Source organism: Pavona decussata, unplaced genomic scaffold (assembly GCF_977016875.1).
Source record: "Pavona decussata unplaced genomic scaffold, jaPavDecu1.1 SCAFFOLD_120, whole genome shotgun sequence".
NCBI classification, from domain to species: domain Eukaryota; kingdom Metazoa; phylum Cnidaria; class Anthozoa; order Scleractinia; family Agariciidae; genus Pavona; species Pavona decussata.
In genome coordinates, this window is record NW_028145534.1 from 645,456 (window position 1) to 673,394 (window position 27,939).

Sequence of the window (27,939 nt, forward strand, 5' to 3'; positions counted from 1 at the left end):
GATGGATGTGTATCGGCAACTCGAGTACTTCATCCCCTACCCCTTTTTCCCACATATTCGTTGTCATGTGTTATTTCATGGGTTGGGAACATTAAAGAAAAATTATACGCAAATCTCAAAATAGCGAAAATTTGTAAGAGGTCTTTTTTTGAAAGGGGAGGGATGGCTTCATAAATTTCTTTTTCTAAAGAGGGGTGGCTTAATTAGAGGATTGGTATGATTTTGTAAAGGAAATATGTAAGCCTCTGGCTACTGGATATTCTAAGTTTACAACAGTGTTCACTTCCCCTGTAAGAAAATGTAATGACCTCTGCCCTTTTAAATGTCCATTCCCCTTTTACGTTTAGGTATAATATTTTCTTGAATTTTGCTTTTGCAAACATTGTTACATCTGTAATGGTATAACTTTGTGTTCTTCGGCAAAAGAAATACAGGTGTCCCACACTTACTGACATGCAGTGCATGGGTGGTGAGAATGTGTGGTTCCAGAAAATATTCATTCCCACCCTATGGACGGTCGTTGGAAATTCCAAGAGGAAGGGGGTCTCAACAGCCAAAATTTATGAGGGAAAGTATGAACCTTAATTGGAAATTCCAGGGGGGGGGAAGGAGGGCTCAAAAGAAAAAACCTTCCATGGGGGAGGTGTGGATATTATCTGGAACCACACAATGGCTGCCTAATATTTTATGTGAAGGCTTTGTCTGAATTGCTTTAAATCAAAGCCACAGAATCAAAAATTGAAATGCCTGAAAATGATAAAATACAAAATTACAGTCTGACAATCTTCCAGGTTCCATTTACTGTTGTAAAATAGTCATCTGTTTTTAAAATTAAGGAAACAAACTGATTCTGCCATTTCTTAGACATGTTGCTAAATGAGGTCTCATACCTTGCACATCAAATTTTATAAATGTGGGGTCTACTCCAAACACTAAACAGGTGGCAAATGCAACTGCAAAAACCCCACAGTCACTCCCATTGGTTTGTTGCTGCACTGGCTTTGGGTCAAGGGCAATCAAACGTCCCCCTATCAAATCATTAGTTTGTTCCTCTACTTCTTGAATTATAACTGAGTCATGATAGAGGCTATCAGAAAGGTTTACATATCCAGGCACACACCCAATTGAGCTCACACACACCCAATGATCGTTTCCGGGGTGTGCAAAATTTGAACAAATTCATCACTAACAACATCAAAATTTCTCACAGGGCCAAGTGTTGGTCGCTGAAAACCTGCGATTGCCGGATTCTCAGCCTGTAATAAAACATGAGCTCGTTGAATGATATCACAGTCTAGCCATCCAGTAGGGTTAATAATTAATTCAAAATGGTCCAATTATCCAATGCACTGGTCTTATCAGTTTCACCCTGGGTGGCTTTTGTTATAACGACATCACTTTCATCCTCACTACTGGAGGAATCTGACAAAGAAGAACAAGTGGTAGAGGTGGTTGTAGCTTGGGCAGGAGCAACCTTTTTGCATGCAGGGCATTTCAAGGTAGTTCTGTGATTGTTTGGCATTCGCTTCAAATCAAGACAAGCAAGGTGGAAGTACTTTCCATTTTTGCAGCTTTCTCCATGGCACTCAACTAACTTGTCGGTGGGGGTAGGCTTTGCCTTGCAAATACAAATACTATCAATACTATCACATTTCATCGCTGCATGATCTGACACAACAGTAGGTCGTGAGGATTTTCTGGTATTCCTTTTCCTCTTGTACTGAGGAAGTCTGGAACAGTGAGGGCAGTACCAGGTCTTTGGCATTGCGACGGAGGTGGGAGAGAGACAAGAAGGATGAAACCTTTGGTAAGGGCAGTCCTTGTTACAACATAAAATGCTGTCCTCGTCTCTTTCTACGCGACAAAAACAAATTACATCCTTGCTTGGTAGTGTAGGTGGTACTGTGCACCTTCGGGTATACCACCGTCCCAAAATCTCTGGGAGAATGCATATTCTCCAGAATAATTCTAGTTTAGGCAAAACAAAGTTCCAGTGCTGCACATCTGGATATATACGCTGCACAAATAAATGAGTGTTTTTTGCCTTATCAATGGCACACACAACAAAGTCATCATATTGCAGATTTGGGACTGAGAAAAGCTGCTGCTGTACTTGATAGTAGTACCTGTCACTTTTTTTTTCAGCTGTAAATGCCCATTAACTTTTTCCAGACAGGAATTTTTATGTTTAACATAGTCCTCAAAGTTGCCATCAACAATGTCTATTGGACATTTAACTTCTCCATCTCCACTTCCACAGCAGTCACAGGACACAAGAATATCAGGGGTGGCATGAAGAAATGAATTCTCTTTGTTGATGAATAACCCACACTTCTTGACCTCTAAATTCACATGACGTGCTCTCATGGATGCTTCATATGCCTTTATGGCATCACTTTCGTGCTTTTGGCCATACCTCGTAGCTTTGGTGTTGACTTTATAGAGGCCTGGGTAATAAATTGTCTTAATCAAAGACTGGGAGGGCTGAGCAAGGTTTGTGTGAAGGGCTGAAAAGCACTGAGATGCACCAATTCTGCCAGCACGATGTCTATAAAAACCAGAACCACTTGCTTGAGCGCGTGTGCTGATTTCTACTTTGCTAATGTGTTCTTCAGGAACACCCAGTGTTACTCCAACACACATTTTGATTAATTCCGGGTAGTCCAGTTTAAGATTTTCCGTTTCAAACAAGTCAGGAATAATTGGCATCTTGCAGCTATCGTCAATAAATTGGTCGGCATGGGGATCGATTAGGCTAAGTGCTACAGCTTTGATTTTGCAAGCGTAGACTTCCTGCATTTCTCCAAATGATGGAATGGCATTGGATGCAAACTGGGTTTGATCGCAGCGTTCTTCTGTTTTGCTTCCTTCCCCAGTATTTTGATGTAATGTCTCGATTTTCTGTTCCAGCGCGCTTTTGAGTTTTTTAGCTGATGAAAAGTTTATGTCCCTTCCCTTTGCATATGGTACTTTGTTGACATATGTTGGTAAAATCCATGTGCATTTCGTTTGTGTACAGGCGAGCTTTCCATGAATCCGTGTCACAGCTTCCATATCAAACGTCACGCTCGCTAGATGAGAACAGGATTCAGCCAGTCCTGCCTTGCAGCCTAAGCAATGCAAGGAGATAATGGTGCCGTCCTTTTCTACAATCATCCAAATGTTCACAAGAGGATCGTTCATTCGCTGTGAATGTCTCACCTTGGCCACAACAACAATCTTGCCCGCGATTTCTTTCCCTTGAGCTGACGCAACGAAACCAGAAACCATTTGGTTGTACGCCTCCAAACTTTTGAAGGCCTTAAATTGCTTATTTGTTTAATAACTCGTTTCCAAAACTAAATAGGATAGCAAGTCCGAGACCTCTATAGGAGGCAAACATTCTGAGCTGAAATGCCGCTGGATCTACGCCAACCACAAAAATTTTCTTTAAATAGCGCACTCGGACGTTGTGGTTTTTGGTCGCTTTCTTGGGAAATATCCATTAGAAAGATGAATTACTCGAAGAGTTTGAACAAAAGCGCTTAGAAATGGCATAGATTTGCATACAATTTCACACCGCACGTGGGCACCAACATGGCGGAAACCTAATTTGCATAATCTAATGCCGTCAGCTGAAAACCGAGAATATACGTATTAGATGTGGGTGGACATTTTGAAAGGCGTTTAAGTGATATCTTCCTAAACTCCCTTGACGCTCTTAAAAATTCAAATCGTATTTAAAAAAATTGAAATTAAAATTAAACCAAGGAAATACTACGCCCTGTCGTCAAAGCAGAGGATTTCAGAAAGGTTAGATTCGTTCGTGCTTCCAGCCAAAATATTTGAATGATAGCAATCACAATAACATTTATTTCGTTAAGAATTTCAAGTCAGGAATCATATCATAAGTAGGGAGATTATGATGATCAGGGTAAGTGAAGCCGTTAGGGAGGACTATTTGTGGTGAAAACTACTTACGTTTACGTTTCTATAACCTGAGCAGAAGTCATCGTCAGAGACAAGAAATTCGAGTGCTGGCGTTTCGATGGTTATCCTTTCGCCAAAGCGAACCCTTCTGATGAAGGGCTAACGCTCGAAACGTCGGCACTGAAATCTCTTCACGGTGGCTTAAGTACCATATGAACTTTATTTTGCTGATAAACCAAACATTCGTTTCTACTCCCCACCGACGAAGCAGCGCAGTTTCTTTAGAAAAAACCCCTCTTATAAAGGAAATTGTAGATCGTCAGTAGATGGCTTATAAACCTGATTGGTCAACGAAGTCACGATGCGAGTAAATAAAACCAATCATTTGTTGATTGACCCATCAATTTTCTGAGTTGAGGAATCAGCATTTTATTCTCGAGAATCGGGCTTCTAACTTAACGCATTTGTTTTGGTTTTGTAGTAACCAATCACTTTTATGCGGGGATATGAGTATCTGCAGAGGTGCTGCATTCAAGACACCTGAGAAGGAAGTGATGAAGGCTATCTTTGTAAATAACATTGAAAAACTTGGTCATCATGATGCTCGAGTTTTTGATGGATCATGGTTTATTTGTTAACCCAGTTAGAAAGAAGTCACTGATGCGAATAAAGGTGTAGTTTTCTTCATGTAATTGACTCTTCATAACCAATACCGACACAGGGTTCTTGTTCGGAGTCGGTAACCGGTTATTTTTACCGTCTATTCACGAAGAAGTTATCGGCTATTGTAAAAAGACTGTTTCCGAAATTATGAAACCACTATCAAAATTCATCGCATTTTGAAAAAAAGCGTTAACCCATCCTTGGTTTTTGGAATTTCCTTTTCACAAAATAATGTAAAACGATCACACAGATAATATCACGTTCAAAATCCATCGCCTCTAAATAAGCCACTTTTGGTTTGAGCACTGAGCATTGAGTTGAAATGCACTGGTGGCTATTCCTATAGTAAGCACTTCCTTTAAGAACTTGACTTGAGGTTACTGAAGGGCTAGGGGTAAAATGTAAACTGGAAAATTTCCCTTCTTTTCACAGGCAGGGAAAATGGGATTTAACGCCCTGGGAATTGGATCTTGGCAAAATTGGGATTGTAAGATATGGGTTGGGATATGAGATTTGTAAACCCTACCCCTCTTACCTCAGTACCCCTGGTCACATTTTCTGACTTGTTCTTATACTTATGCTCCTTGTTAAGTAAATCGAGATTATATGCTATTTTTAAACGAAAAATCATCAGAATAATATAAAAACTGCATATTAAAAATTGAAAATGTTTGTTTGCAAGTGGCAGGTGGGCGTCTTACGGCGCTTCAAAAACAAATCCAAATTCTTCTTTCAACACTCTGCGTAAGACTGTTTCATTGAGAAAAGTAACTTAACATTGAGAAGAGTAACCAAAGAAGTTTCCAACGGCAAGAACAGTAATGGATGAAAACTTGCGAATATCATGTTACTTGAGTACGTTCCAACAGAAAGGCAAAAATGTCATTTATCTTTCCAGGTGAGATTTACTTTTGCATGACACACAGCAAAATATTTACATTGAAGATAACTCAATCATTGGAACAATTGTTCGGAACTAATGGGTCTAAATTAAGTAACGTTTAAAAAACGAGCAGGAGTGTTTTATTGGCTTTTAAACCACGAGGCTCAGCCTAGTGGTTCTAAACAAAACACCTGCTGAAGTTTTTTGAACGGCTTCAAAAACATTCCTGGAAAAGCGTGTGTCAATAGAGTTCATAACAATTATTCTTTTGTCAACGTTAGGAATTAACATAAGACAAAAAGACTGCATATTAATGAGGAGTAATTTATCAGCTGACAAAACACCGCATACTAATGAGAAGTGTTTTATATCAGCTGATAAAACACCGCATACTAATAAGGAGGAGGTTTATCAATATAAAGTCACTGTACGTGATGTATTATCGACCATTTAATAGGTCAATGGGCGTATGAATTATTAATAAGTTTTTGAAGCAAATTAAATATTACGCTGCTGAAGTTGAAAGCCGAAAATGCCTTTTCCCGCTTTTTTTACGCCCAGACAACTGCTTAACAAGCTACTCACAAAGAAGTAGATGCAAGGAATTTTATGCTGTTCTCCATAAAAGTACCTTGATTTAAAGTGAACTGTGAACTTATAAAAAAAAAACGCTAGCCAGGTGCTGTACAATGTTTACGCTCTTATTTGAAGAGGACTGTTTCAAAACTAACCGACCATCCGCGTTATCCAATGACAACTGTCTTCAGGAGTAATCACAAAAGGCAGAAGTATCAATATTATTTGAAAAGTAAAACACGCTGTCGGCTAAATAAAAGAAATAAAACATTAAAAGCGTTATGAATTTGCCTCTGTTGTAAGGATCTGATTTTAAAGCTTTCGTTATGTAGATCTGAAAGTGTTTTGTCTTGTTCGTGGACTGAAGCGGATACTCAAGCATCAAGCTCTTACAAAGTTTTCAAAGCTTCTCTACTTTCAGGTACGTATCACCCGTAATTTGTTTTCTTTTTGTAAGTCAGTTGTAAGGAGTTTTTCATTTTATCTTTTTACGGAATACTTTGGAATTTTTTCATTAGAACGTGTAGCCTGAGAACAAACGTGGCTGGGAATGTTACCAGGGCTAGAATTCAGTTTATCGGCTTATTTAAGTTGCCCTTTTTAAAAATGTTCCCCGTAAAGTGAAACCAAGGTTAGCACTAATAACATCCAATATATGGTTTTACTGTGAGTTTCTGGGTGTTAGTTCCGTCACGTACATTTTGCTTAAAAACTCGTAAAGTTTAGCGGGCAGCCTCTTCGTCAATCCAAAATATCATATAGTTACCCTCTCTCAAAAATGAGAACAGCTAAGTTCACTTAATAGAAGAGAAGAAAAAGGTAGCTGATATTCTTTTTTCGAGAGAAGCGGATCGGTGTATTAATTTATCGCCAGATACAAACATCCAGTATCAAAATACAAATTCAGAATAAAAATGTGTTTTTTATTGATTTCATCAATGATAAAAACTGAGCGGAGAACCATTTAGCTAGACAAAAGTCACTTGCCTCAACATAGGGGTAAAATAGTGAAAAATTCCGACAATTAATGTTTGTGAGAGATACATTTTTTTAGTGAGTGACACAGGCCTGATACTCGGAATAACAAAATGCAACTTCACCCAACAGGAGTCAAATCTATGACCATAAAACTACTAGTTTGGATTCTCTAAAAATTCGGTTACAAAAAAAAAACGAAAAAAAATATCAATTACAAGCTGCATTTGTGCAAATGACGACCGTCGTAAATCTTTATTTCTTGTCTACAACATACATATACTCAATAGTGAAGAATATATAACAAAATTTTTTACGCCTTGTGAGCTAGGTCTAAATTTTCATTTGTAAGTTTCGCGTTATCCTTGCGCAATTACGCGGCTAGAATAGGACCAGGATGTCTTTTCAACTCGAAGAAAAAACAATTTCAGCCATGCAACTCCTCTTTACAACTAGAAACGTCAAAGCGATTTTACAAATTGTGGTGTAAAATTGCATCTTCTTTCTCTACAGAAATGGCCTCATTCTTCATTACGTTACTCGTTGCCATAACACTTACAGCGAGTACATGTGGCGACGAGCCGTTAAGCGACGCAAACAACAACCAGGATCAACAAATTGAAATGGAATCACTTCGTCAAATTGTGGGTGATCTTTCCAGGCAAGTCATGCTACAGCAGATGTTTGTGGAAGAACGCATCAGGTCTCATGGTGACTCCGGGGTAAAACAAGTGCGTCTCGGCCACGAGGGAACACGTAACTACTTTGCAGACACCCACGGCCACTCCAAAAGGGTCATGACCATTCATGAACACGCTAATAACATCCGTACTATTGGTCTGGGAGAATTCATCGCGGTCCTCAATGGAGTGGAATTCAGGACCAGGCACAATGATTACGCACTCGTCATGGCCAATAAAGCCAGTAAAGATTACCATGCAACAGAACCGATTCCATTCCCAGAAGTACCACCAGAGGTCCAAAATAAAGCAACCGTTGATGAGCAGGTCGTTGAGATGCGCGAATGGTTTAAGGCATGGCAAAATCAAGATCACTCTGTCAGAGATTACCGAAAGTACTTCAAACCAGTACTTTGCTATCTGGAAGGTGCATGGACGACAGCAACAGAAGACATCGATGAACCCTTTGAAAGTGACAGGCATTTTATTGACGCAAAAACCTGGTTAGATCTACAAGAAAAGATCCGCTTCACATCCTATACTGGAAGGAAAGACAATCTAGAGAACTTTTCCTTCCTACCCACCACCATCATAGACATCATCAATGAAACGATCCCTGTTTTCGCCCAGTGGAATTATCGTATTTTGTGTCATCCAGTGAGTCGTGACATCCCATTAAACAGGTTTCGTGTAGTTGATGAGTTTCATGCAAGACTTCCTGCTCGAACAAAATACGAAGAACACGCTGACACCAGAGCAGCAAGATTCCAACTCAACCCTCAAGACTCAGGTACGTGGGACAAATACGAGAGCTACAACGATCCGACGTTTTCACTACTGGATGAGCTCATGAGTGAGATTCCTGGGAAAGATAATTACCAAGGGAGCCTGACGGATGAAGCGTTTGGTCTTCCGGCCTACACAATTGACCCCAAGAAAACTGGAAAATTGAACGCTGCTTACTATCATCGCTGGTTCAAGGTTCTGGAGAAAGGTGCAATGGGCCAGTCCATAAGACATCGAGGCTACGCAGATGAAAACTTGTTCATGGCTATGACAACACAACCCAAAGTAGCAGGAATGAAACTGACCACCTGCAAGAAAAGGAGGAGAAAAGAAATTTGCACGACAGTCAGCCAGAAGTACTCGTACGCCATCCCACTTGAAATAATCTACTTGACACCCTTAAACAGATGGAATCCATTTGACCTTGAGTACAAAGGCCTTGTAGACAGTCCGCTAGGAGAAACTGTTTCTGCCAATGATCGCAATGGAGGAAGATCCACAAAAACGGCGTACAATGGTACAAACAGTAAGAAGTATTATCAAACACCCTCAGCTTTCTTTTCAGGAGAGGAAGTCAGCACCGATGCCGCAGACACAACCCAAAACAGCGTTGGAGTTCTGGATAAGGATGGAGTCGTCAGGATTACTCGAGCCAGTGGAACACGTATCTTCCTTCCTTCCATTAGTGGAGTGGGTGTATGTCGTCAGAGGTACCCCATAATGCCCGTCCATGGAGAAGGCAGCGCCGTGTGGAAGGAACTTGAAGCAGCAAAAGACATCCTGATGAAGTCCAAGACGTATGGCTTCACCTACAGGGAGCCTCTTGGTGGAGACTCTGGTGAAGAAACAACCGAACCTGAAAAACCCTTAACACTGAAAATGCAGGACGCAACCAAGGATCCCCCAGGTGCACACAGCCACGAAGTGGAGTTGACGCAAACAGAAGTGGACCAGGCCAAGAGATTAGGAACAATCTTCACCTTGACGACAACAACTGGAGCCGGTCACCAGCACACCATCAATGTGCTTTATAGAGGTGATGCTTGGCGGATAGGTCGTTGTGACGAATTCGATACAGAGAATCACCGATGCCGCGACATGCATGGGAAGTTTCTTATTGAAGTCTCTGGCGTTTAGAAGCACTTAGCCTACCATAATAGTAGACAGCTATAGTAAATAAAGAACGCATCCCTATAGAAGAGTCAAATAGACTTAAGATGCGAAATTGCGTGGAAAATTAAGGAGAGGTTAAATAAAAACGAGAAGCAGAAAGTAGAACACTGGTTTGTTTTGATCTCTGAGATTACCTTATGCCCCTAAATAAGAAATTGAATTTCTCTTTGTTTATTATTGAGCAAAAACATAACTTTTACCCAGTGACGTGAAAACACGCACGAGAGTTCTTGGACTTGTGGAAACGAAGGCAAGGCTATCAAAACACAAGCATGAGATACTCAGTAGCATGTACTTCATGCCGTTGGTGAAATCAGGGGGTTTCAAAGCCTAAATTACTTTTTCCATTCCTGAAATGAGAGCTAGCATTATTTGAGAACGTAGAACGAACACATTCACTGAGTGACATTTTTGGCGAAAACCTTGCACCAAAAAATTAACTCAAGATAACTTTAAGGCAATGATTTCCAAAACAAACCGTTTTTGTGCTACAATTTCCCGTTTGTCGCTTTTTTCTGATTTTTGTTCAAAACTACTCTTATATTTGACAAGGCACCTTTTTACTGACTTCAAATTGCTCTTAAGAGCACTGAGAATAAAATACTAAGGGATTACTCCTGGGAAGATCAAGCAACATCAGTTGCTTGGGGATTCTTTTAACTACGGATGAAGAACTAGAAAAAATTTGGCCATTTTTTTCAATTCAAGTTGCAATTGATTTCAATCCTGGCCATCCATAACCAAAGATTAGCTAAATATTATAAATGCTGGTCTCCCTGCACTAGTAGGATAATTGTTAACAAAACTGAACCATTATTTTAATGTTCTTAATGATGCAAATTTGTTTTTTGGGTATTCAAAGTGACACTAAAAATTGGGGACAGTGCCCTATTAAGAAATAATAAATTCCGATCGACAACAACCATAACGCGGCATTCAAAACTAGGAAAACTAAATTAAATGACTTATAGGAAATTTTACTGAGGAAATTCATCCCAGCAACCTGAAACACTTAATATACTAAGACATGAGACGAAATATATCAATTTCGTTACGAGGCTTTGGGGATTAAGACAGTGGAAATAACTTATTCATATTTGAACCCTGATGTAATTTGCGTTATTTTGCCATAAGTCTCAGAGTCAAGTAAGACAATTGGACTGTTGGCCTGCTCACGTTTATTAAATAAACATGAGCATGTAAAACGTCTACACGAAACCGTGATAAAGGCGAACTTTCTCACACTGTCACGTGATCTAGCCACCGACTGCTCCGAGATTAGGCTATTAATTACGTTCACACTTGACATGGGTAATCACGCTAAATCATGAAAAATTGAGCAAGCTTTACTTAATACATAATAACCAGTCTTTGAATTTATAGTTTCTCTCCTTATTACCGACTGCACTGAACTCTCTCGATATATCTGATTTGAAGCAGCATTCGGGACGTAAGAGACTGAGTGAAACTTGTGTCTGGTACATCTGCGAGCAGTCCGCTTTGTAGTCAGGAATTACAATCGCACGGCGAGCGTAGGAGTTTACTACACCAGCTGGGATGGAATTCACTTCAAAGCAGAAGGAAAGCAATGAGACTGCATGTTGTATAAGTTGCACCATGGCCTAGTGGCAGCAGATGGAATTCCGCAGTTAATCCTAATGCGACGGGCCAGCAGGCATCTGAATTCAAATGCGTAAGAAGTACCCGATATTCAAAAACTAACTATCACAAATACTCGTTTTTCCCACTCCGGTAAGGGAATGGAACTCGTTACCCGAAGATATTGCCACCCTGCCGAACAAGGACTCTTTCGAAAAAGCACTAGTTTTATGACTGTATCCGTTTGTGTCCTTTACTTATCTATTTATATTTGTTTATTTATGGTTCATCTGTTTATAATTTGCATATCGTTAGCCAATTTATTTATTTTATTTACTTAACGACCCCTCACATGCACAAGAATCTTCATTTTTGAAGGAGGTGGGGTTTCTTGGATGAAGAAGAAGAACAAAGACCTACAATAGAACTCCGCTAACTTGAACTCGCTTAACTCCAACTCCCCGATAGCTCGAACTAATTTTGTCTATAATTCCCATGCAAACTACAGGCAATTTATAAAAGACGTATTGCACCCAGGTTATACGTGATTGTGAAGAATCATAATACCACGATACTTATTAATTTTTAAAAGGATAATGGAAATTCAAAGCTAAGCTAACCCCGCAATATAACTTGCACTAATTTTTGTTTCCCTTCGGAGTTCGAGTTAGTGAGGTTCTCCTATATTTTACCAAGGACCTCCTCGAGTTGGAGCACCCGACAAAAAGGTGGAACTCCCTGTAATCCACCGTATATGTTGGCTTGACTGTGATTGGTCAAAAGGTGTCACGACGCAATATGCCCCATTTTTGATACATTATCACTACGACAACCAAAGTTGGACCGGGAGTCCCCAACATGTCAGTCTGTAAGTTGTCGCAAATTTAGAAATATATGCGTACTAGATGTGGGTGGACATTTTGAAAGGCGTTTAAGTGATTCCATGACGCTCTTAAACATTCAAATCATATCTAAAAAAATTGAAATTCAAATTAAACCAAGGAAAAACTACGCTCTTTCGTCAAAGCAGGGGACATCAAAAAGGTTAGATTCCTTCGTACTTTCAGCCAAAATATTTAAATGATAGTAATATTTGAACCGTTCTGGTGAAGGGCTAACGCTCGAAACGTCAGCACTGGAATCTCTTCACGGTGGCTTAAGTACCATATGAACTTTGTTGATAAACCAAACATTCGTTTCTACTCCCCACTGACGAAGCAGAGCAGCGCAGTTTCTTTAGAAACAAGACCTCTTACAAAGGAAATTGTAGATCGTCAGTAGATGGCTCATATAAACCTGATTGGACAACGAAGTCAAGATGCGAGTAAATAAAACCAATCATTTGTTGATATCTTCGTTTGAATCATCAATTTTCTGAGTTCAGAAATCAGCATTTTATTCCCGAGAATCGGGCTTCTAACTTAACGCATTTGTTTTGGTTTTGTAGTAACCAATCACTTTTATGCGGGGATATGAGCATCTGCATAGATGCTGCATTCAAGACAACCGAGAAGGGAGTGGTGAAGGCTATCTTTGTAAATAACATTGAAAAACTTGGTCATCATGATGCTCGAGTTTTTGTTGGATCATGGTGAATTTGTTAACCCGATTAGAAAGAAGTCACTGATGCGAATAAAGGTGTAGTTTTCTTCATGTTATTGACTCTTCATCAGACCAATACCGACTCAGGGTTCTTGTTCGGAGCCGGTAGCCGGTTATTTTTTACCGTCTATTCACGAAAAAGTTATCGGCTACTGTGTAAAAAATATTTCCGAAAATATGGAACCACTATCAAAATACATCACATTTTGAAAAAAAGCTTAGCTTATCCTTGGTTTTTGAAATTTCCTTTCTGCAAATAATGTAAAACGATCAAACAGATAATATCACGTTCAAAATCCTTCGGCTGCAAATAAGCCACTTTTGGTTTGAGCATTGAGCATTGAGTTGAAATGCACTGGTGGCTATTCCTAGTACGCACTTTCTTTAAGAACTTGACTTGAGGTTGCTGAAGGGCTAGGGGTAAAATGTAAACTGGGAAATTTCCCTTCTTTTCACAGGCAGGGAAAATGGGATTTAACGCACTGGGAATTGGATCTTGGCAAAATTGGGATTGTAAGATATGGGTTAGGAAATGAGATTTGTAAACCCCACCCCTCCTCCCTGAGTAGCCACGGCGTGGGCATAAACGCAACAACATTTTCTTACTTTTTCTTATACTTATGCTCCTAGTTAAGTAAATCGAGATTATATTCTATGTTTTTGAGGGAAAATCATCAGAATAATATAAAAACTGCATATTTAAAATTGAAAATGTTTGTTTGTCAAGTGGCAGGTGGGCGTCTTCCGGCGCTTCGAAACAAATCCGAATTCTTCTTTCAACACTCTGCATAGGACTGTTTCATTGAGAAAATTGACTTACTATTGAGAAGAGCAACCAAAAAGCTTCCAACGGCGAGAACTAATGGAAGGGAACTTGCGAATATGATGCTACTTGAGTAAGTTCCAACAGAAAGGCAAAAATGTCATTTATCTTTCCAGTTGGGATTTACTTTGGCATGACACACAGCAAAATATTTACATTGAAGATAACTCAATCATTAGAACAATTGTTAGGAACTAATGGGTCTAAATTAAGTAATGTTTAAAAAACGAGCAGGAGTGTTTAAAACCACGAGGCGCAGCCGAGTAGTTTTAAACCCGTTAAAACAGGTGCTGCGAGTTTTTTGAACGGCTTCAAAAACATTCCTGGAAAAGCGTGTGTCAATAGAGTTCATAGCAATTATGAATTTTTTTTTTTTTTGTGAACGTTGGGAATTAACGTAAGAGAAAAACACCGCATACTAATGAGAAGTGTTTTATGGAGGTTTATTACTGTACATGATATATTATCGACCATTTGATAGGTCAATGCGCTTTTTTACGAACAGTCAACAGCTTTACAGGCTATTCACAAAGGGAGTAGATGCAAGTAATTTTATGCTGGTTCCCCATAAAAGTGAAAAAAAAAGTGAAATGGCTCTACTCAACGTAGCGAGCCTGGATAAGTGAACGGTTTTTTAATATCACCAACTTATAAAATAGCTAGCCAGGTGCTGTACAATGTTTACGCTCTTATTTGAAGAGGACTGTTTCAAAACTAACCGACCGTCCGCGTTAACCAATGACAACCGCCTTCAGAAGTAATTACAAAAGGCAGAAGTCTCAATATTATTTAAAAAGTAAAACACTCGAGAAGCGATGCAGACTGTTGGCTTCACGAGTCGACACTTACATCAACGTGTGGAGGAACACAAGCGATCAACAATTGGCAATCACGTAAAGGGCGAGCATGGACAGGATCCAGAGACCATTAAAAGCAACTTCAAAATCCTGAAAAAGTGTCAGAACGAACTCGACTGCTTGATCTTCGAGATGTTGTTTATTCGCGACCTAAAGCCGAAACTGAACAAACAATGCGACTCGATACGCGCGAAGTTATTTGTTTAATTATTTCACTTTTAAATACCTTTTAAATACCTTTTATCGTTTTTAGCGTTCCTTTCAATTTATCATTCACGCTATTATTTTCTTATATTGTTTAGATGTGAACATCTTAGAGCTTTTTAAGTCAGTATCTTATTAGTTTTTTCACAATTGTAAATAAGCACATGCTAATTTTTACTTCCCATCTTGAACTTGAAAATGACCGTCGGACGGTCGAAACGTCGTTCTCTTTTAGCGTTAACTTTTATTGTTAAATCCATTTCGAAAAAAAATTGTTGATTGGTAATTAAAATGTTCCTTGTAAAGTAGAACCAAGCTAGTTTAGCACTGATAACATGCAATACATAACATTATGGGTTCCATAATGTTTGCTTTTAGCCAACCCCCGAATACTCAAGCTGTTAGTTCAACACAACCGCAGAAGGTGCACGTTTATACGAAACCTGTTTTTCTGTTGCAGAATCCAAAATGGGCCTTGATTTCAGCAAATTCCTGGGGGGGGGGGGGGAAGTTGAAGAAGACGTGAAAAAGACAGTTCAAATACTGCAAAAGTAGTATCCGCTAAACTCGAAGCTTACGCTACAGAAATGGTGGCAAGAGCCTTTGAAAATAAATCCCTTCCCATAATTGCAGTAGTTGACAAGGTGGAGAAGTACACGGTACAAGTAAAGGAGGAACCTTCTGATGAGATCAAGAAAACGCTGAATGATGCAGGTTCAGCCTTGATTTCTTTACAGGTCGTTTTCGGCTGGTGAATTCCACAATTGTATTTTCAATATAAAGTACTGCTCCTGACCAATTTAACACGAGATAAAGGAACAGAACGACAAAGCGCCGGCTGTTTCGTTGACGGCGGTTTACACTTTTTACGGAATGCGACAGTTTTTCGCTTTCAGTGATTTTTAGCTTGTTCTCGAGAGGTAATTAGATTCCCTGCAACCCTATCCGCCACTTGTATCTTGCTTTTGTCTTTCAAGGAATTAAACAAGTTTACTTTCCTTTCTCAGTAATGTTTTACCTTTTCCCCAAACAAACGCTTTTGACTGAGTTGAAGATTCTTATAAAAAAGAGTGTTTCAAGTATTATCTTAACCTTAAATACCGTTTTGAATTAAGTTCATGGTCGTTGTGTTCTCCTACTTGATATACCTGATCAGTCCAACAAAACCTAACTGTTAGTAAACGATCTGGCTGTCACTGAAGAAACGTCTGGTGAGAAGGGATTTTCCCTTTTCCTCGGTGGAACTGGACAGAACAAATATTCAGAAAAGTTTAGAGAATCTAAACCGTCATTATTGGGTTTCCTTTGATTCCAAAGCGAATTCTACAGTAGGAGCACTGTAATGTTAAACATCTTTGATTGCAATGTGTCTGTTAGTAGTTAAGTAGCCTTACTCATAATATACCATACTTGTTAACTGAACAATATATCATCGATCTTGTTATTTCCCAATAAAATTTGTATCAGCAATTCGTGAGTCATGGCTTAAAAGAATATTACTTCTTTTCTCAGAATGAGTTGCACCACTTTCAATAAAGTTTTATTTTTACAATAAATTTTACTGCTTCTTATTAGAGTTGAAAGAATAATGCAAATAATCTTTCAATGTTTTTTCCCTGAACTCTACCATAATTTAAAAACTTCTAACAGCGGGATTTACGGGTAAAAATAAATCGCACATCTACCTGCTCCAGAATCGTCCTCAAACTCCTCCAAATCCTAGCGCCTCGATAAGGTCTTCTCTGCAAACAATTACAAAGTGAACAGTGCGCGATTCTAATTCGGATTTATATTGTACTGCACCATTTTGGATCGTTAGCGAAATTTTGTAAGGCGTTTGTTAAATGTTTTGTGTAGTTTTAGTTTGTTAAATGTGCTTTGTATTTCTGATTGTTTGCACGAAAACAGACCCTATGAATATTGACTCAACCGTGTATAACTGGATATTTTGATGGACAAAATGCACCTGGATAAAGAATAAAATCACTGCTTTTGTCCTTCTTTTGATCTGACTAGCATTTGAGTTTTGTTTTAAACATAACATAACATAACATAACATAACACAACATTTTATTCAGGAGGCTACAACATAAATACAAAAACATCCTGAAAAGGGAAATCGTGAGGTTAACCCTGTACAAAGCAATTTCCCTAACAAAAAACTTAAAATAAATTAAATTAAAACAATTGTATCAATGTCTAACCCATGGCTCTTTTAATTTTCTTGGTCTTCTTCCATAAAAGGGCAAGCCGTTCTTTTCTCACCTTTGTGGGTGTGAAATTCAAATTTAGACGCCGTTCAGTCAAGTTGTTGACTCGAGTGACCTCTGAAAAAATGTGCCTCAAAATCTCATAAATAAAATAAAATACCATGACAACAATACAATATTTCAGTTTCAAATTTGTTTACAAGGGTTTCTGATTCCGAAAACTAAGCCACTTTTATCCGGAATGGTGGGAGAAAAGATGTATGTTGTTTGTCATTTGTCAATTGTTTACGCTCTGACGGTTGAATGGCAACAAAAGTTGAGAATAGCCAGACCGATAGAAGTTTTTAAGGTTTCTACACAAATTCCCTGTCTTTATTTATTTATTGATATGACCTCTTTATTTTCATTTTTTTTTTTTCTGGTAAGAGGTGAGCGCCTTTCAACATTGGCACTGTATCAAGCAAACAGAGTAAAAAGACTAAAAAATAAATATCCCTTGGAAATTAATTTCTCTCATTTTTTTATCAGGTACATGCCTAATGAAAAGAGCACCAACGGGTCCTCGGGGTCCCATGCGAGGTGCCCAATACAGCACCCGTACAGCCCACCAATCAATTTGGTAACGTTCGGCATGCCACCCACTCAAAGCTCTGAGGATTGACTGAAAATATGTAAATTTAATACATTCTCTTCAGTTCACCTGACCTAAGACCTCATAATTTTAAGGGTGCACGTTGCGAATGATCCGTATAGCTGTCGACTAAAGTTTGGCAAACAACCGAGAAATGAGTGAAATTGAGCAATTTAAAAAATCACTTGACCTGTGACGTTGGCTTTTTGGCTCTTTGTTAATGATTCAGTATCAGTTTGCTAAAATGTGGCAGTACCGAAGATCCTTAACATGAACGAGAATTGCATCAAAATCAACAGTGTTTGAATTAATTCACATGACTTGTCACATCATCACACTGGGGATCACGTTTGGGGTCCATATGCTTTCTAACCTCCGATCAGAACCCATTTTTGTTTCGCTTGGTAAACCATTCTCAGGAGAAATGCGAAACGAAAAATAAGAGAAAATAAGAGTACTGCTATCTGATCAGACCTGGTCGAAGGTCATATATATTTCCAATAAAAAACGGTTAGCAACTACACACTGAAAAAATACAGCAGAATGTTTTCTTGACATTAAGGCTGGTTAAGTTTCCTTCCATTAGAGTGAGAGTCATTTTGTTACATTAAGCGTTGAAGTTTAGCACATTTTGGGTTGTTACTATAATAGCACTGATGCACAGTCGTGACCTCACAACACGCGAACGATGATTAATGCAATTTACCGCTCGCCATTGTAAAACTTCATAAAATCCCTCTAATTGTAATAAAATGCTCCAACCGTTCGCTAAAAAGAATTGCTATCTATTTTACTGAAGTGATGGGGAATACAAGTTTCATTTGAATTTTAATACCATTAACTCTGTTGATATTGTTAGGATGAAATCAAAATGAAATCCAAAGTATGTCACGAGCTTTCGTACACCGGTCGGCAAAATGATCTAACAACTAAGTAACTAGGAGAGAATTTTTTTTTTCCACTTTGCCTTTTCGCTAGGACTTTATTTTTTTTTTTTTAACAATTTTTATTTGCATACATGACATGAGATTTACAATACTGAGCACTATTAACATTACGTACAATACACAGAGTACTAACCACAGTAACTATATCTACATTGTTAACAATACTTACTATACTTAGAAAACTAAAAGTGCTTACAATGTCCACACTACTTAGGAATAACGTTATGTCTTTTAGTGAACACTTTTTCTTATTTTTACTAACAAAACATTTCTCTACATCAAATACAATTTTTACAAATTTTACAGTGATTCCATACAAAATGAACGAGCTAGAAAGCAACTGCTGAAGATTCTTACTAAATTTAAAGAAAAATATATATATATTTATATAAAGCAATTTTTAAGGAAGAAGAACTGCCCATCTAAGTCTAAAATTTGACAAACACTTATTAGCGACAGCAATCTGTTGTAGAGTCTGAATTTTATCGGAAAGTCGTGAAAGGAAGCTCTGGAAGCTCAGTACACCCCCGCCTTTGCTTGTACAGAAGATGTGGTATTTTGCTATGAGTATTGAGTAGTTTAAAGATAAAGATATAAAGCAATATAAAGATTTTTCGAAAAAGCCGTAAAGTATATTACTTTGATTTAAAGAAAGCTTAACATGGTTATTTTGTAGCCACCAGTCTTGAAATGTATTCCAGAAGGAGTGCACTTCGGTGCAGAGGACGAACAAGTGGTATAAGGTTTGTCTCTCATTTTTGCACAGAGGACAGATGTCACTTTCGGCTATTGCATCGCGGTGTAAGCTAAATTGGGTGGGTAGTATGTTATGTATAATTTTAGACTGAAACATCACTAGTTTGACCTCTTTGTAATTTTAAACGGTAACTGGTATACTTTGGCAAGTGTTTTAAGGCAAAGTCATGTCTCAAAATTTTATTCTGGGAGGTTGGTGGTTCAAATGTATCTGTTAAGATTGACGAGTAGATAGAGCCAGTTTGTCACGGAGTTTTCTTCAGCGTTGGTATGATTCTGCGGAGTTATTGTTTTTTCCACAAAGATGGAATGGCATCTAACAAACCATAAAATGTTGTAAAGGGCACCTGTAGGTTATACAAAGTCTTAAACTCAGAGTAGCTGCAGAGATTTCCGTGTCTGTTAAATAAATCACATACGTAGACGATGTTGTGGGACTAGGAGAGAAGTTGCGAGTAAGGTTCGTGTGTTGCAAGGTCAGGACCAAGCTTAAAAAGTTGCTGTCTAGCCTCTCTTTCTATCTTAGCTTCTCTTTGAGAGCAAGTGAGACAAACTTAAAATTTTTTTATGCTTTCCTTTACGACTTTAAAGTTCCGACTCAGGTTTATCTTCAGAGACCCTTTGAAGTAGTCGAATATAGGCTCCAAGAGTCTGGGCTTGACTCCCATCGTAGGCTCTTAATGTTGTTCAGCCTTCGGGGAGGGGTACAAAGTGCACGAGCGGAACATTAAAGCAAACACTATCAAACTTTACAATTTCTCCCTCGAGAAAGGACCCTGGACACGGCTGGTCATGTGACACCCATAATTAACCGCGATGCTTGACAAAAATTACCACTTAAGAAGGGTAGTACAGTATGCAGTTGTATCTTTGTAAGAAAGGCCCGAGAAGCCAGCTCCGTAGTTCGTTACAACAAGAGGTTTTATAACCAATCATTTCCACACTGACAGACGGACGCAAAACTCAAACCATGATGCATGGCGATCAGAACGGAAGTGTCGCTGGCTTTATGCCTTTTAACAGAGCTTGAAATGGAATGGAATAGAAAGCAATCTCAGTTTCAGTATTGCCGAATAGCGGATCACCAAGAAGGCTTGGCAAAAGCAGACGACGTATTGATGAAATTGCAATTGTTCAAAATACCAACGGACGAGAGTTCCCAACGTCTCTGCCTGACTTAAAGCAGTATTTTATAAATGAAAAAATATTTAGCTTAGAGTGCTGATTGCGATCAAAAACGATGTCCTTCTCAAAGGAAATCAAAGACCAAAACAATTTTTGTGTTTTGCGAATTAAATAGTATAAAACTGCTAATTATTGACAAGAACGTATTTGTATTTTCGTGTGAGTGATGGAATTATAAAGCTGTTACTGCAAGAATTATGGATGAACTTAGGCAGATAAAATTTCATTTTATACAGCAAACGATGTATTTCAGAAGTTTAAGCTTAAATAAGCGATTCTTCTGGTAAAATTTTTGGAAACACTTTTACTCCAAACCAAGTTGCCTGGGAAGTTGTAGAATTAATTATCAACCGCTGCTTCTTTGACCGCTTAAATTCACTAGATTCTACCTAATGTACGATTTTTTGCAGAGCTCATGAAACTGCACAGAATTCTCGCATTCATCTTGCTTTGGTGCCCCTTGAAAATCTCTGTTTGGCTATTGCGAACAAAATAATAGAGCCAGTCCAACCCAGCTAGGGAGAAGCCGCAACCAGGGTCCTTTCTCGTGGGAGGAAGAAAGAGGACCCTGGGTACGAGGCTGGAAGTTTTTTTTTTATGTGAAACAATTGGGCAAGCGTATGACGTCGTGAAATCCAAATGGCGGCGCATGGGAAATTTAAAAGCGAGAAAAGGGAATGATCAAATGCTGTTTTTTTTTTTTTCGATAGGGAAATATTATTTCCATATTTTCCAAAGAAATTTAAAATTAGATTGTATTTTCAACAACATAACGCTGAGAGTGGTAGTTTCCTTTAAGGCTAAATCTTACTAAGGCCAAGAGTAAATAAATAAAATGCTGGAATCCCATTTTTATTTCCCAATCTATTTGTTTTTACAGACAGAATAACTCGTCACGTTTCTATTTCAAATGAATTGAAAGCAACTCTGACTATGACTGTCAAAGGAAACAGAAATTTCACCCTAACCAAAGCAGCCTTAAAATATACGTTCCAAACGATAATAAATTGTATGGAAGAATGAGATTCTAGACGTTGGAATTCTCATTTAAGTACATCCCATGTCGGTCACGGCAACGATACCGTCCCCTGTCGTATTCATCACAATGCTTTATTCGCCATTTGCCACTTTTCCATTCCACATTAATGGTGTGTTGGTGACCAGCTCCAGTTGTTGTCAGCAATTGCATAATAGGCGTTCCTTTCTTGGCCAGCTCCACCTCCTCTGGGGTCAAAGTGATTTCATGACTGTGTGCCCCTGGGGGAGTCTTGGTTGCGTCTTCCATCTTCAGTGTCAGTGGTCTGTTCGCAGGTTCAGTAGGTACAACACCAGAGCCTCCTCCAAGCGGTTCTCTGTAGATGTAACCGTACGTTTTGGAGTTCATCAGGATGTCTTTTGTTGCTTCAAGTTCCTTCCACACAGCACTTCCCTCTCCATGGACGGGCATAATGGGATACCTCTGACGACATATTCCCACTCCACTAATGGGGGGAAGAAAGATACGTGTTCCACTGGCTCGTGTGATTCTGACAACGCCTTTTCTATCCAGTACTCCAACGCTATTTTTGGTGGTGTCTGCGGCGTCGGTGCTTACTTCTTTTCCTGAGTAGAAAGCTGATGGAGTCAGGTAATACTTCTTACTGTTTGTGCCATTATACGCCTTCTCAGGGGTTCTGCCTCCATACCGACCACCAAGAAAGACTGTCTTCCCGTACGGCGTCCTCTCGGAGCCTTTATACTCAAGATCAAATGGGTTCCAGCTGTGAAGAGGTGTCAGGTAGATTATTTCGAGTGGAATGGCGTACGAAAACTTCTGACTAATTGTATTGCATTTTGGTCTCCACCTTGAACCCTTACAGGTCTTAAGTTTCACTCCTGCCACTTTGGGTTGTGTTGTCATAGCCATGAACAAGTTTTCATCTGCGTAGCCTCGATGCCTTATGGACTGGCCCATCGCGTCTTTTTCCAGAACCTTGAACCAGCGATGATAGTAAGCGGTGTTCAGTTTACCAGATTTCTTGGGATCGATGGTGTGAGCTGGAAGATCAAATGCTTCATCCGTCAGATTACCTTGGTAGTTATCCTTTCCTGGAATCTCACTCATGAGCTCATCCAGTAGCGTAAACCTCGGGTTGTTGTACCTCTCAAACTTGAACCCTGCGTCTGAGTCTTGAGGGTTGAGTTGGAATCTTGCTGCTCTGGTGTTAGCTTGTTCTTCGTACTTTCTTTTTGCTGGAAGTCTTGCATGGAACTCGTCCACTACACGAAACCTGTTCAATGGGATGTCACGACTCACTGGATGACACAAAATACGATAATTCCACTGAGCGAAAACAGGGATCGTCCCATTGATGATATCTATGACGGTGGTGGGCAGGAAGGAAAAGTTCTCTAGATTGTCTTTCCTTCCAGTGTATGAAGTGAAGCGGACCTTTTCTTGTAGATCGAACCAGGTTTTTGCGTCGATAAAATGCCTGTCACTTTCAAAGGGTTCATCGATGTCTTTTGTTGCGGTGGTCCATGCACCTTCGAGGTAACAAAGTACTGGTTTGAAATACTTGCGGTAATCTCTTACGGTGTAATTTTGAGTTTTCCATGCTTTAAACCATTCGCGCATCTCAGCGATCTGCTCGTCAACGTTTGCTTTATTTTTGACCTCTGGTGGTACTTCTGGGAATGGGATCGGTTCTGTTGCATGGTAGGCTTTGCTAGTTCTGTTTGCCATGTACAGTCGGTAGTCATTGTGCCTGGTCCTGAATTCCACTCCATTCAGCACCCCGATGAATTCTCCCAGACCCACAGTGCGGATGTTGTTAGCGTGTTCATGGATGGACAACAGCCTCCCAGAATTTCCATGGGTTTCTGAAAAGTAGTTGCGTGTTCCTTCGCGATTATGACGTACTTGTTTCACTCCAGAGTCACCATCAGATCTGATACGTTCCTCGACAAACATCTGCTGTAACATGACTTGTCGGGACAGGGCGCCCAGTATCTGACGAAATGACTCCATTTCGGCCGAAAGTTTCTTATCAGCATCTTCGAATGCAGTTGTCACTCCACCAAGAATCTCAGCGTCGCCAAAAAATGCGCCGGGTGTAAGTGCTATGGCGAAGATCAACAGCTGTAAGGCGAGAGCCATTTCTGAATAAGAAAAGGAAAATTAAAGTCAGGTAAGTTACTTCAGTTGTCCATCTGGAAAGCACTAATATTGAACGTCACCTGTTTTTTTAAGCATCACTCGTAATTTATTTTTCTTGTGACTCGAACACAAAGTTAAAATTGTCTCATCACTGAGTTTGAAACTAACTTGGCTAACATTTTCTAAGCAAAATACATGTGAATCAACAACCTGGTAATCTAAACAATCTAAAATAGCTACTCTTGTGGCCTTTTTTCGATCTGATAACAATCAATGATTCTTTTTTCAATACATTTACAAAATCCATAGGATCAGTCTTAGTGGGAATAGGTATACTGTTTTAAATTATAAAAAGACAGTCATAAACTTTCACCCTGGATCTTTAAAAAATAGAAATTTATCAATGAGTAGCTCAACGGAAAGAGAAACTAAATTTATATTACATATATGCCACATCTACCTGCTCCAAAGTACAACCTCTCTTAAACTCCTCAAAAACAGCGCACTCCGGTGAGGTGCTCTCTTAAGGGAAGGAGAAAAGAAAATGATTTTAATTTCCGATGGTCTTTTCTTTTCACTTGTTACAAGCACAAATGAATAATGTATTGTGCATTTTGGCCCATTAGCAGGATTCTGTCAATAGGTTTATCTGTACCTTTTGTTTTTAATTGTTTACACTGAAAGGGTCCTGATGGATCAGATTGAATATCCTTGGGGTAAATAGTTATTTTGCCTTTCAGCAGGATTTGAAAAAGAAAGTTACACCTGGAAAGAAAGTAAACGCGAATGTTCAAATTTGTTTAACAACTCATCGATAGGCAATCTACAATTCTAATTTACTTGCATTAATTTTAGTTTCTTCTCCAATACATTTATCAGTATGAAAGTATAATCGAAGACCCGTTGGAAAACTGTTACTTATAACAACGAATATTCTCAAACAGCTGAATCGATAAACATAAATTTTTTCAACATTTTTTGCCTTCTTGCCATACTTTGCATTGGAACTATGAGGTGTAACCAAGTGAATTCAAAACTTATGATGCGCTCTCTTATCATCAGATCAGTGCAGGCCATTGTAGTGTTGCCGTTTCTGTGTTAAAACTGTTGTCCTTATGCGAACTCTTTTCACAAATGAACCTCATGCAATAATATGAGCTAAAACAGACTTTTTATTTTCACTGTCTGTCCCACTTTGTTCCATCATGATGTTATAAAAACATCACTGCACTCTTTCGCCCTTCTCTTTTCTGAAGAGGCCTTGAAAAATTAATTAACTCGCCTGCAGGATGGTGTAAAAGCAAACATCAAATACAACTAATTGGTTTTCGTCTGGAAATTTTCCTTTATTAATTCGCTTGTTCAAGAAATTGGCCACGGGGTTCACAGTTTCGTTTTCATGTTATTTCAAACAATTCTTGTTGACTCAAATTCTGTCTTGAAAATTAAAAGACAGCTTAAAGCATCGTAGGACACGCTGTCCGAAACTGAAACCTTGTTATCTTACAATCGACCGCTTACCGTTCCTTTCAACAAAAGGTCTTTAAAATGCTGCAGCTCTGTTATGAAAAACAGTGGTTCCGCAAGGGAAAAAAGAACAGAATCTAATATCATAATCCTACATCCCGCCATGAAAAATCTAATCTAGCAATTTTTAGCCCATATTCCGTGCAACGTGTGTCAGGCCTAACATAGCAACATAGAACGCTTTGGTGAGAGCAATGCTGTCATTAGAGCGCCGCTCAAAATTTCATTACTTTAATACCTTTTACATAAAACATCATATCCGCAGCACATTGTTATCTTATCATACACCAGCTTTCAGATGTTGATTGTTTCTCATGTAAAATCAGTTTCGATAAACAGGGACCGCTTATTATTAACACTGAAATTAGGGAGGTTCGTATATATTTCTGAAGACTAATGAAAGACTAACAAAAGGATTAGAGGAAGAGGAACACATGTATTGTGTATGGCATGATGTAGTAATAACGTGAAAATCGTGTGGATATATAGATATATTCTGTATATTGGATTTGTTTGTGACAAGCTATCAGAATTTAAACTGAGGAAAATGATTTCTGAAATTACTGTTTTATCTAAAATTAAACGACAAACACGTTGTGTACCGGTAAGTAGAAGAAGATAAAAGCAAGTTTCTAAGTGGACGGCATATCTTGCGTGATCCCAACATTTTGTTAATCCATTATAACGACTTATATATATATAGTGTCCCAGTAATATTTGAGTTTTAATATTCCCTTGAAAAATCCTGAAACTTCCAGTTTAAAGATTCAAGTAGATGGAGCATGAACCGTGGCGGATTGGCAAAGCTAAAGTTTATGCAAGTGTTATCCTGGTGATTAAAAGATACAAGCGATATTAGTCACCCGAGACAGAGAAAAAAAAAAGCATTACCAAGTGCGCACTGAAATACTACTAGACGGTGTAAAATTTTCAAGGAAAACCAACGATGATTCTTGTTATTCATGATGTTTTGTGTTTTTTATTATTATCATTTTATTTTATTTTATTTTATTTTACTTTCGTTTCGTTTGTGCGTGTCAATGTGTTTTTTTTTTTATGATAATTATTTTCAAGTCATACCTGTGTTAATAATGAACAGGTCCCTAAATAGTTAGTTCCTTTGCAAAAAGTCTACTTTTTCGGTGATTTTTTTGCAACAGAATTAAAATTCATTTCTCAATGAACTTGAGAATCCATTTCACTTCCTAGGTACCTTGCCAGTTCAGATGAGATTCGAATGAGATTTATTAAGGATTCTGCATTTGATGTTATCGATAACGCTACGACAAAAGCGAATAATTATGCCAGAGTTTCGGATAGTCCCGGTATAGCTTCATGAAAGAGTCTCAATGCTTCGTTGAACTGGTTCAATTCTCCCGAAATTTTAAGAAAAACAAGTGAGCCCTTGGTACAATATTGGTCAATATCTAGCAAAGCGTCGTTCAAGAAAGACAAGTGGATAGATTTCAACTCCTCGTTCTATCATCCGCAGGCGGCGGGTAAAAAAAAATTACTCATAAAGCGCTTTATTGTAGTCTCAAAACAATGAACTCTTTCTTTATAAAGGTCAACAATGCCTGAAGGACTACATGGCATCATGCACGGCCGAATGTTTTGATCATGTTTATTTAATGACAGTTTCAGCACACTTCAGCGTGTTTATTCTCAAATATTGAAATATAGATTTCTTTGTTTTACCGTCTTTATTCAGTAGTGCTATTATATCTCGGATAAACAGTTATTCAGTATTACTGAAAACAAAAGACAACCGTGAGATCAGTATATAATTGACATCCAGTTTTTCCTTACTTTCTCTATCATTTACAGTAAACTCTAATAGCACTAATAGTTATGTCTTTAATATTTCAAATTTGCTAGTTTTATACACCTCCTATTAAAGGATAATTAAAATAATTAATCTCCGGTAACGAGAAGAACTCTGACAGGTTACACGAGACTTTTCTAGCAGTCTTGCACTACTTACACAACCCTACTTTGTTTAAATCCACTTTTTTTTCTATCAGTTTTCATTATATGACGCTATTATATCTTGAACAAATAGTTACTTAGTCCCTCTGTCGAAACAATGATACAAAACAGTAAAAATAAACACAATTTTTCTCAGTTTCTTAATTTCTCGCCTTGCCTGGATTTTGTTTTGATGAGTTACTCAATAAATAAATGAATATTTTTTTTATTTAATTTTATACTGCCCCTTCATAAATATCTCTTCGTCAAAGATAATAACCTTCATCCTCTCTTGTAACCTTATATTAACCCCATATACGAGAAAGCTCAAAGTAGGTTTGATAAGATTTTTCAGCAGCCCATAACTTCTTGGCTCTCTGAATGCCAATTAAAATCATAAATTTTATGTTCATAAGTTGTAGCCCTCTTTAATAAACGTTTCTCTCTTTTTAATGTTCACTGGTTCCTAAACAGAACTTTCTAACGTAAATCTATGGAAAAAAAATCGTGCACATTTGTGAAAAGGCGCATCTGCAGCTGAAAAGCGTAACAACAGGCCCCAGTCCAGTTCAAAGAGCGGATAATTTTATCCAGTGGGTAAAATGGGTTAGTTTGAGTAAATTTTATCCCGCGCTAGATAGCGATTTATCCACTGGATAACGTTATCTGCTCTTTGATCAAACGAGCCCAGAAATTATAAATGATACCTGAGATAATGTCCAAAGTTCCAAAACGTCTCTTTATCGGGTTGAACTTTCAATTCTTTTTTTACGTGTGGTTAAAGCTAAAGTGATTCAGTATTCTGTTGCGCTGCTTTTTAAGGACGAGTTAATGAAGTATGAATCA

General features: G+C 38.5%; 2 protein-coding genes and 1 pseudogene across 3 annotated transcripts; 1 reads left to right on the forward strand and 2 right to left on the reverse strand.

The window, feature by feature from the left end:
- Positions 1-831: 831 nt before the first annotated feature.
- LOC146469695 (uncharacterized) lies at positions 832-3,992 on the reverse strand (annotated as a pseudogene).
- A 2,354-nt stretch (positions 3,993-6,346) lies between these two features.
- Positions 6,347-9,750, forward strand: LOC146469696 (uncharacterized). The gene is made up of 2 exons (XM_085122948.1): positions 6,347-6,452; positions 7,520-9,750. Exon 2 carries the CDS (start codon positions 7,522-7,524, stop codon positions 9,607-9,609), a length of 2,088 nt encoding a protein of 695 aa, XP_084979074.1. The 5' UTR covers positions 6,347-6,452; positions 7,520-7,521; the 3' UTR covers positions 9,610-9,750.
- Positions 9,751-21,295: 11,545 nt separating this feature from the next.
- Positions 21,296-27,901, reverse strand: LOC146469697 (uncharacterized). 2 transcript variants are annotated; one of them, XM_085122950.1, is made up of 3 exons: positions 27,801-27,858; positions 24,059-24,120; positions 21,296-23,600 (listed from the first exon to the last, which is right to left on the reverse strand). In XM_085122950.1, exon 3 carries the CDS (start codon positions 23,596-23,598, stop codon positions 21,487-21,489), a length of 2,112 nt encoding a protein of 703 aa, XP_084979076.1. In that variant the 5' UTR covers positions 23,599-23,600; positions 24,059-24,120; positions 27,801-27,858; the 3' UTR covers positions 21,296-21,486. The 2 variants fall into 2 exon arrangements, with proteins under 2 accessions (XP_084979076.1, XP_084979075.1); XM_085122949.1 differs by lacking the exon at positions 24,059-24,120 and having other exon boundaries at positions 27,801-27,901.
- Positions 27,902-27,939: the final 38 nt, after the last annotated feature.

Bases quoted from the DNA above. Each gene is read 5' to 3' on its own strand.
- LOC146469696 (XM_085122948.1), top strand. From the start codon at position 7,522: ATGGCCTCATTCTTCATTACGTTACTCGTTGCCATAACACTTACAGCG.
- LOC146469697 (XM_085122949.1), bottom strand. From the start codon at position 23,598: ATGGCTCTCGCCTTACAGCTGTTGATCTTCGCCATAGCACTTACACCC.